The sequence below is a fragment of the Anopheles stephensi genome, unplaced genomic scaffold, assembly GCF_013141755.1.
Source record: "Anopheles stephensi strain Indian unplaced genomic scaffold, UCI_ANSTEP_V1.0 ucontig94, whole genome shotgun sequence".
NCBI classification, from domain to species: domain Eukaryota; kingdom Metazoa; phylum Arthropoda; class Insecta; order Diptera; family Culicidae; genus Anopheles; species Anopheles stephensi.
Genome location: NW_023405465.1, coordinates 136,623 through 146,374, shown reverse-complemented (window position 1 = coordinate 146,374; position 9,752 = coordinate 136,623). Strand labels below are relative to the sequence as shown.

Below are 9,752 nucleotides of genomic sequence, written 5' to 3'. Positions count from 1 at the left end.
GTTTGTTTTGATTTTTTGAAAAATGATTTTCCAAATTGTTTTACTGCCCGCCTTAAAATTGTACACCGCATTCGCTTCTTGTTTTCATAACTTAGCCATCAGCCCATCATTTTTATTGTGCAATGTGCGAAACTTGTGACTATCGTTCAGATGCGTGGTGATGTATTCGATGTAGTGCCGCGAAGAGATAACGTCCAGCAGCATATACTTTGCGGACAGCAACCGTTTCCGATCGGCCGGCGTAATGCACCAGGCACGGTAAGCGGAGGAGATGATTTTATCCATCATCTGATAGACGAGCTGGCGCGTAACGATGGCATTTTCACGATCCTCCAAAACGGCTCCCATACGGATCCACTGCCACAGCTGGGATCGTGAGATTTCTGCCGTTGCCGAATCTTCCACGGATCCGTTCAGGAAGAACACACCACTTCCCGTAAGCCAATGGTAAATGAATAGAAGCGCCACCGTAATGTTATTGCTGTAAAACAAAGCCAACCAAATGATTTTGCTGGAAGGAAATATTCCGAATTCCACCTACTTTAAACCGTCGATCGTTACGCCTCCCTTCGGAATCTGTAGCAAACTATCGGCTGTAACGTGGTTGATGTTGGGTAAAATGTTGAGCTGATTGTCGCCGTGCGTTTTACCTTCCCACAGCTCATTTATGGCATCAACCATCCGTAGATCGTAAATCATAAACCCATCTACGCCGGCATCAATTTCTACCGATTTTGTCAATTTCACGCTTTCTATTATTTCGTCGTCACTTCTGAAACAAAAAATCGTTTAGAATTCGGCCCCCAAACTTTTACAGATAATCAACTCACAAATTTGATTTTTCCTTTCCACGGGGTAAAATTTTTGCCGCCATACCACCGGTCGCCAGTGCGCCCCGTCTATGGCACACGTTGATCAGTAGCCGCATATAGTTTCTCAAGAACGGTTGGCCCATATTAACGTACTTGTTGCGATCCGGTAGAACAAATTCCTTTCTCCATCCAAACTTGGCAATAATGCTTGCACAGTAATCCCAGATTCCACAGTTCAATCCGATCGCATGCTCTTTGATCGCGTACAGGATGTCCTCCATACGAAAGGCGGCGAGAATGTTTTCAATCAAAACGCACGCTTTGATCGTCCCGTTCGGCAGGCTCAGCTGATCCTCGGTCCAGGTGAAGATTTTGTTCCAGAGCGTCGTTTCACTCGGATCCTCTATCTATAAGTAAAAGTAATTAAATATTAAGATCATAAACTCGATCCTTTATGTTTAGACAAGCAATACCTTTGAGAGGTAGAAGAAGGGCCCTATGCCGAGGTTTGCCATCGTGCGACCATTATGGTACATAAGCAGCGCAAAGTCAAACAGCGGTCCAATCACCTCCTTCCCGTTCACGATGCAATGATGCTCGATCATGTTGAACGCCCTTGGGCGAAGCATTAGCAGGGGGTACGCCTGTACATCAGCTGGAGCACCTTGCAGCGTACCCTGCACCGCACGCGTTACATTCGATATTCCCTGGATCGTGTTACGCCAGGTAGGGCAGTGTCCATCATCGAAATCGACCTGTGGTTAAAACATTTGCCAATTCATTTAGCTGCATCGGGTTCGCTCCCTAATTTATTTTTTTTTTGCAAACCCGTACCTGTATTCCCTGCACATTGGCGTACAAACAGTCGGTAAAGTGAACCGTATTGGCAGGACTCACATCACCAAGATCGAGCTTACGGTTACGCAACCGTGCCGGCAACGGTTCAACTGTCCATTCCAAAGACTCACTGCGGTTGCAGAACTCTGGCACCCACGAGCCTTCCTCAATCAGCAGTCTACGCTTGACCCGGTTTTGTAATAGCTGTCAGACAAAAACGCGAAACATTACACCGGCCGCATTGTAGCACCTGATTTAAACTCACCTGCTCAGCTTCGGAGTCAAATTCAGCCACCAGTCGCGCCAAAAATTGCAATGCTCCATCGGTAAAGATTTCTCTATAAGCGGCCTCTAGTCGTTGTGGTGCGGCTTCAATTAGAATCTCTCTGTTGCTGCAGGTCATCGTTACTTCGCACTAGCGCTCGACTGAATTGAAGGGCTGCTTGCCGAGCGACCGATTACCGTGTGGAGCGTTAACAGGTTCATTATCTTACACCGTTTGGCTATGTATGCGTGTCGTCCGCCCGTTTTTGGGGTGACAGGCATCGTCACGAGTGTTGACCTTTGCGCGTGTAATGTGTGTAACCGGTAGCGTAAACGTTGTTTGTTTGTTTGAGTAACGATCAGCCTCTTCTTAATAATCTTTATTTACCCATTCAAGTCCTTTTAATTGTGATGAATGGGAGAGCCTGAATAAAAGTAGGATGTTATTGTTGATTTCTTTCATTTTGTTTTCGAATAATATGTTTTGATTATGGCAAAAAAACTGATTAAATCTATTTGATCTATTTTTTAAAACAAAACAATGCTTCAATGATCCTCACAGTCGTCTTCTCAGCGAGACGAACTTGGGCAGCGTTTTCGGTTGCTGGAAATAGGGTTGTTTTTTACAGCATATCAGCGCGCTCCGCAAGCACTCGGCGTATTCGTTCGGAAGCGACGCAATACCGTACAAATGGTACAGGAACTCGTACATCTTTAAATGGAGAGAAAAAAGAGTCAATTTAAAATATTTTAATTTAATTCATATAACTACGCCTTACCTTTATCTCGATTTCACGCCAAGCATTGCGCTCGAACACGGTAACCAATGCCAGCGGAAACTGTACCAAACGTAGCGATCGCTCGTTAGCCAACAGCTTCGCCCCGTACAACCCACCATAACCGGAAAAACTGATCACGCCCGTCATCAGTGTGTCGAGCATGAAAAGTGCCCCCAGCTCGATACGATCGTCTGTGGCCGTTAGTTTGCACTGAATCAACCCGATCAACTCGGCAATAAATCCAACCAGTGCTTTCCCATCCGATTCGCTGTCGTCTCGATCGGTCCGGGCAAACAGCTCCACAAAGCTAGCCCATTCCTGTAAGAAGAATGCCCGGAGTGTACCGTCATCCGCTGGCGGGTGGTTTGCTACCGTGGCTATTATATCTGCGAGACCCACAAACTGTAACGCTTCTGCGGTGGGATTGTGCTGGTGGAAAGCGAACTGAAGGTAGATTGTTTTCTCCAACTTTTCCACACTGACACCACCGGTCCAGGTGCTCGGTTTGAGCAGCTCGGTGAAGTGTCGCTCGGGAAGATGCACCAACGCTTCAATGTACTTTTTAAACACCTGGAAGGAAAGGATTTGGGTTGGAATAGCTTTATGGAAGTAAAATTTTCGGCATTATGTAGGTACACCAACCTCCGATCCCAGATCGAAGCGCATGAAAAAGTTTTCCAGCGTCGTGCAGAGTAGATGATAATTGTCCTCATTTTCGTACTGCTTCTCCCGCTGCAGTGCGCCAGCTATCAGTGCCATCGTTTTGATGAACGGCGTATCGTCCGCAAACTGTCTATCCTCTGCCCGTTCGGCTAGGTACTGTAGCGAGAGATGCACAAACCGTTTGTAGATTTCCGTCTGTACCGCCTCCGTAATGTCCGCGATCGAGGAATAGATTTTTAGCAGATCCTCTTCCAACATAACCGTTTCGCACAGCTCGTTTAGATAGTTTTCCACCAGCCGCTTGGCAGTCCCGGAAAATGGCATCTGTTTGATCGCTATCTGCAGGCACGCATCTCGCATCTCGAAACAGTGGTGAAAATATTCGTGCAGAAAGCACCAATTTAGGGGTGGAATTGGTTTGGGGTACGGTTTGGCGATAATGCGCAGCATCTGCACCAGCACCAGTTCGGCAGTGGTATCGCTGTTCGTGAATTTCGTGCTTTGCAGTATCAGATAGTTTACGATCGTGGACAAAATGCTTGCCCGTGGTAGATACTTCAAATTAGAAGGTTCCGGACGGCCCGGTGGCGTTTGATAGATTCCACCACGATAGCTTTTGATTTCGTGCGCAATGTAATGTCCCAACAGATCGCCGACCGCTTCGATTGCGCTGTGGTTGGTGTACTGCAGGAGCTGGATCCAACATTCTGGCGGGATAGAACCCGGGCCGTCGGCTTCGGAATTGCCTTCTGCGTTCTGGTCCGGCAGTTCGATGCCCTGTCGGAACAGTTCCGGTAGCTGGCGTAGCGTTAGTGTGTCCGGTTGGAAGTGTTTCAGCGTGCCCAGCGCAGCCTCTATGATTTCCCGCTCTTCGTAATCGGTGACGTATTGCCACAGTGTGCCAATAATGTGATTGACCAACCGTTCCTGTTCCGGCGAGGTAACTTTGATCAGCGGTACATTGGCGAAAAATCGGCACAAGCTTTTGATGACTTTCGGCCGGCGTTCGTTGGCGAACCGGAAGCCCAACACCTTCCAGGTGGACACAATGTTAACGACTTGGTTTTCGCACAAGCTGGAGATGGCATCCAGCGACAAACAGATGGCCACTTCATTATCGCTATTGCTGGGATTGCTAAGGACTTCAGAGAATAGATTTACCAAATCCTCTCCGTGCTGGGTGGGGCTGTAACGAGATCGAAAAAGGAAAGTTATATTAATTTTGTTTTTGAAGGTGAGAACTTACATCTTTACTTACTTTATAAGGCACACTTCACGAATGGTGTACGCACGGGCAACCGTATGTTCCCAGCGATCCTCGTTCGGTCGACGGCTGGTATCCTTCAGCAGATCGTACAGCAGTGGATAGGTGCGCGGTTCCGCCTTCCACAGTCTCAGATACAAATCCAGGCACAGCGCACGGTCCAGATCCTTCGTTAGAGCTTTCAGTATGCCGATCAAATTTTCTTTCGCCCCCATCGAAGCGATCGTTTGCAGTACGTGCAATCGCCTGCGAGCATCTCTGTGCTGAGCTAGCCCATAGAGCAGTGGGACCATACTTTGTGCGACCCGCACCTCGCTGTGCTTCATCAGCCTAACTAAATGTGCAAAATTTATCTTCCAAACGTTGTCCTCATATGAAGAGGAGAGAAAGATGGATCGATGCAGCTGACTTAATTTGTGCGTAAAACGCATACTTGCTGGTCCACCCGTTCGAAGATAGTCGTCGATTGCAGTTCGGTAAGAATTCCACCAATTACAGAGAATGGTCCACTTGGCTAAATTCGCATGGAAGTACATCGTCCCGGTGGTGATACATTCCAGGTTCGAAATCTCTTTCCATTCCACCAGGGTAAGATCTTCCTCGATTTTCGTCAGAATCTTATCACAGACCGGCAGATGTTTCGTGGTGTACGATGGTTGGCCAAGCAATTGAATCATTGCCTCTTTCGTCAGCATGCAGCTAACCCTTCCGCAAGCCGGAAGAATGGTTTGGATAATTTCGAGCAATGCAAACAGCTTTAACGGTGATACGATCAACAGCAGGTCTACAGCGATCGCAAGCAGCACGTCCAGCGATGGTGATGGTGGTGGATCACATTTCATTGCAGCATTACATACCGCTTGCAACAAACCAAAGCATCGGCTTGGATCGTAATTCCTTTCGACGTAATTTTTAAGCACAGCCGCTAGGTATAGAGCGAATTCTAGTTGCAGCTTTACGTCGCTAGGATTTTCGTGCAGAACGATTTCCAGGGCATCCGTGAGAAGAGCAACGGTGAAACATGTTTGCGTTGCAGACGTATCCCTGCACCATGCCAGAATCTCGAGCACGATCGATTTTGCATTTGCATCGTGCAAGGATCTTTCTACCAGAAGCTTCCAAATCGGTTGACAATTAGCGTAAAGGCACAGGTTGACGAAGAGATGCAATAGCACGGGGCGCAAGAATTCAATACTGTTGGTTCGAATTGCATCATCCTGATGGTTCAGCGTGTTTACGATCAGATGGAGGATAGTTCCTGTACTTTCGACGCTTGCTTTATCGATGAGAAGAATTACCGGATGTTGCGGAGGCTTTAAGTCGAACTGGCACACGTAATTTTGTTTGCCGGGCGTGGTCAAACAACGCCGGCGTAGATCGATTAGCAGCAGTTCAAAAATTGTTCCAGAAAACACGATGAACTGTCCAGGGTTGGTGTTTGGCAGGAGCGTCATCAGCATTCCCAGCATTTGTCCAAGTTCCACACATCCTTCGGTAGTGAGTTGCAGTATTGCTTCATTTGCCAGCTGGCACACGCGTACGTTGTTCGATTTGCAGAGTTGTTTTAGAAGGTCAATCTCACCCTCGGTTACTGTCCTAGTGGTCGGTTTTGGTTTCTGAGCTATTTTCAATATCTTCTCAATTTGCACCGCTGCCGACTGCAACGTTAATTTGGAGTTAATCGCCTGCAAACTATCCATGTTTGCCGTATGGTCCGAAACCGCACCGTGTGCGAGACCGCGCACTGCACAAAATGTAAACAATCCGAGCCGCGGTGTCATGCTGCGTGTTTGACAGCCCTGCGTGCGAAACGTCAAAGTGGCCAAACGTCACGGTGACGTTGGGATGAGTCAATGCAAAAGCATAAACAAACTCGGCGATTTCGATGCAAAAGTGCCCCCGCAGTGCTGTGAAACTCATTATTTTCGTTTATTGCTCCTAAGTTATCTGTGCGCCTTGTTTGCTCTGTCGTACGGGACTTCTTTCCCTGAAGGAGAACCTTAATCTGCTGTTAAAAAGTGTCTCCTACGTCGTTGGCGAGAGGGAGAGATCCTGTGCAGTGACTGAAGACTCATCAACTCCCCAGTACAAAGAAAGCACAGCCGGAGAAGAACTAATTTACCCCGAGAGGAAAAAATGCAAGACAATCGGCCCGAGCTGTACGAGGAGGTGAAACTCTACCGGCAGGCCCGGGAGCGTGAAAAGTACGATAACATGGCGGATCTGTTTGCCCTCGTTTCTACGCTGCAAAATCTGGAAAAGGCCTACATCCGGGACTGCATTACACCGCAGGAGTATACGGCTGCCTGCTCGAAGCTGCTGGTGCAGTACAAGGTGGCGTTCAAAATCGTGCAAGGCGACGAGTTTCCGACGATCGACACGTTTGTGAAAAAGTTCCGGCTAGACTGTCCGGCGGCACTGGAACGCATACGGGAGGATCGTCCCATTACCATCCGGGACGATAAGGGCAACACGAGCAAGTGTATCGCCGACATAGTGTCGATGTTCATTACGCTCATGGACAAGCTGCGGCTCGAGATCCGCGCGATGGACGATTTACAGCCCGAGCTGCGCGATCTGCTGGACACGATGAATCGGCTCTCGCTGATTCCGGACAACTTCGAGGGCAAGGAGAAGGTATCCAACTGGCTGGCAACGCTGAACACGATGCAGGCATCGGACGACCTAACGGAAGCTCAGGTCCGTCAGCTGCTGTTCGATCTGGAATCGTCCTATTCGGCATTTAACAATCTGCTGCACACCACATAAACATCAGAACCCGCGACGAACCGTATCTCCATGGGACTGTAAATAGGAACATAAGTCATTTTGATTGTAAGAGCGGGGTAGGGTTTAACGAACAAAACCGGACTGGGCTTCGAAGGAATTTGAATCAGGTTAATCTGTGCATCTAGACGAAAGCAAGAAAAAAGTGTAAGAAAAGGCGGGAGGCGAGCTAAGTAACGAATGTAGGAATGCGCATATTTTTACTCAAACAATTAAGAAATATATATATAAACTGTTTAACCGAAAGATGTGGTCGAGTTTTGGTAGCTAACATCGGTCTGTTGCATCGAATAGCACAATCGTACAGTGCCAATAGGAGTGGGAAAAGGTTAATGGTTACAGGATAAGTTCAGGAATTAAAACTTTCGCGACGTTACAGGACAGTTGGAATAGTTGATAGTTGAGATAAACAGTAATAGAGTTGACCGTTGTTTGCTAATTATCATTGCTAGTCACATTACTCTCAGCACGGAATTTATGGATCAATTTTGTCCACATTAAAGTACGGTAACATTAGCTGAAACTCTTTTTGCACTTGTAGAATTTTTATTTTAAATTTTTTTACCATTTGACTACATATGAAGTAAAAATTTATTGAAAAAATTTTCATGTAAAGTTTGAACAAAGTTTTGATACAGACTGTAGCCTCTATGCAATAACAAAGCAAAATCTCTATTTTTAAAAAAAATTACAGGGTATCCCGAAGTAATTTTACGGTTTCCACTGTTTTTTTTTTTTTTTTTTTTTTTTTTGTTGCGGTTTATTGATTTTTGCTTTCTTCACAAAGTTTTCGTACTTTAGAAAACTGGTCATTATTAGTGTCGCCTAAATTCTAATGTTCCTTCAATGATTAAATTGTTTTACCAAGTGAAAGAAATTTTCATAGTTTGTTTAAAAATATTCAAAAGTAATAAACAGACTTGCAACTATATTTTTGTCGAATTAGAGAACATGGTTTTTATCCATCCTTTCAAGGCTTTGTATTAAAAAAAGGAACAGGGATTATTAAAAAAAAAACAAATTCAAACATGTTTGGGAAAGCAAAACTGTGAAGCTCGTACAAAATGTATGGAAACATGTATGGGAAACCATAAATATCTAACCGCAATGGAGATCATCTGATCTGGTTCAGTAGGACCTCTAGTGAAGAAGTCTCCTCCTTCTGCTTCCTTGGCACTACAATCTCGAAAGGCCTCGGTCTGCCATCTCAGGCTTTCTTTGACTTGATTTTACCCGTAGCAAGGTAGTAAGTACTGCTTACGGGGAGCCGGTCTAGATGGAATTTGAACCACGGTCTTGCTGTGTGAAGACCGGCACCGTTATTGCCTAGGCTACCGGGCTGCCGCATAGCAGAAGTCTACTAGTCAAATTCAATCCCATTAAACATTAAATAAACGTTTTAGGTCATTGGACTTTTTCATTCTTTACGAGTTCTTAAATTCTGGTATATTCTTTGGCTTTTCGAGTAATCTGTCATAGAATGTTGAAAGAAAATGGCTACCCTAGATGGACACGTGGGGAGGTCCTTAGCCACTATACCTAAGCCACTAGCCAGTGACGGGTTTCTGACAGCACAAGCTAGTAACTTCTTGTTTTTCATCCTTGGCACTACAACCTCGAGAGGTCTCGCCCTGCCATTTCTGGCTTTCTGTGACTTTATTTTACTCGTAGTAAAGTCTGGATGGGACTTGAACCCTGGCCCTGCCGTGTGAAGACCGGCGCTGCTGTCGCCTCGGCCACCGAACCGCCCCAGTAACTAAATTCGCCCAAAACCTCAACCCGTAACCATAACTAACTATGCACATCGATAAGACCTCTCCAATATATATATATATATCCATACAAGTTGCAATGATTCAAACTGAGTGTTCTAAACTTCATTAGTGTTGAACGAATTACGAAAGACATAGAACTAGTAATATATCCATACAAAAATATATTACTCCCCGTTGACGCAATCCGCAGCTAGTACAGGGAAAGTGTCGTTGCGCTTTGATTCTTGTAGCTTAATAAAATTATCCTGCACGCACAACGTTCGCAGTCCCTCTGACGTCAGCGATGAACTCATTCTTAATGCGATTAGCCTGCCAGCGTGAAAACTAGACGACCTAAATGCACCCGAAAAAGTGTAACACTAGAAGCCGTCTGGTAGCAGGGTCGGTACCTCACAGGAACTTTTGTTGAATGAATATGTGGAACTGTGGGCAGTGGCACTGAAGCGGATGAAGCGTTCCTTTGGTTTCGCACCATTCCATGGCCAGGAATCATGAATGAATGGTGTAATATGCAGGCAAACATTGTTGTATGACGTTGTACTAGCCGGGATAGTAGTTTACTTAATTTGTG

The 9,752-nt window shown here is 46.0% G+C and overlaps 3 protein-coding genes across 3 annotated transcripts; 1 reads left to right on the top strand and 2 right to left on the bottom strand.

Moving 5' to 3' along the window:
- Positions 1-75: 75 nt before the first annotated feature.
- Positions 76-2,155, bottom strand: LOC118517319 (malate synthase-like). Its single transcript, XM_036063298.1, has 6 exons — positions 1,915-2,155; positions 1,647-1,853; positions 1,286-1,567; positions 831-1,219; positions 542-772; positions 76-481 (listed from the first exon to the last, which is right to left on the bottom strand). Exons 1-6 carry the CDS (start codon positions 2,050-2,052, stop codon positions 85-87), a joined length of 1,644 nt encoding a protein of 547 aa, XP_035919191.1. The 5' UTR covers positions 2,053-2,155; the 3' UTR covers positions 76-84.
- Positions 2,156-2,411: 256 nt separating this feature from the next.
- Positions 2,412-6,426, bottom strand: LOC118517323 (focadhesin-like). Its single transcript, XM_036063303.1, has 4 exons — positions 4,614-6,426; positions 3,335-4,541; positions 2,693-3,262; positions 2,412-2,625 (listed from the first exon to the last, which is right to left on the bottom strand). Exons 1-4 carry the CDS (start codon positions 6,398-6,400, stop codon positions 2,470-2,472), a joined length of 3,720 nt encoding a protein of 1,239 aa, XP_035919196.1. The 5' UTR covers positions 6,401-6,426; the 3' UTR covers positions 2,412-2,469.
- Positions 6,427-6,439: 13 nt separating this feature from the next.
- On the top strand, positions 6,440-8,337 carry LOC118517324 (vacuolar protein sorting-associated protein 28 homolog). Its single transcript, XM_036063304.1, has one exon. It carries the CDS (start codon positions 6,756-6,758, stop codon positions 7,386-7,388), a length of 633 nt encoding a protein of 210 aa, XP_035919197.1. The 5' UTR covers positions 6,440-6,755; the 3' UTR covers positions 7,389-8,337.
- The last annotated feature ends 1,415 nt before the right edge of the window (positions 8,338-9,752 follow it).

What these genes read in the sequence shown, in the direction of transcription:
- LOC118517323 (XM_036063303.1), bottom strand. Translation starts at nt 6,400, where the DNA reads ATGACACCGCGGCTCGGATTGTTTACATTTTGTGCAGTGCGCGGTCTC. An exon ending in CGTGAAGTGTGCCTTATAAA is followed by an intron (nt 4,542 to 4,613) that starts GTAAGTAAAGAT and finishes ATCTCGTTACAG; the next exon opens with CCCCACCCAGCACGGAGAGG. An exon ending in GGCGTGAAATCGAGATAAAG is followed by an intron (nt 2,626 to 2,692) that starts GTAAGGCGTAGT and finishes CTCCATTTAAAG; the next exon opens with ATGTACGAGTTCCTGTACCA.
- LOC118517324 (XM_036063304.1), top strand. Translation starts at nt 6,756, where the DNA reads ATGCAAGACAATCGGCCCGAGCTGTACGAGGAGGTGAAACTCTACCGG.
- LOC118517319 (XM_036063298.1), bottom strand. Translation starts at nt 2,052, where the DNA reads ATGACCTGCAGCAACAGAGAGATTCTAATTGAAGCCGCACCACAACGA. An exon ending in CCTTCTTCTACCTCTCAAAG is followed by an intron (nt 1,220 to 1,285) that starts GTATTGCTTGTC and finishes TTTTACTTATAG; the next exon opens with ATAGAGGATCCGAGTGAAAC. An exon ending in GGAAAGGAAAAATCAAATTT is followed by an intron (nt 773 to 830) that starts GTGAGTTGATTA and finishes TTTTTGTTTCAG; the next exon opens with AAGTGACGACGAAATAATAG.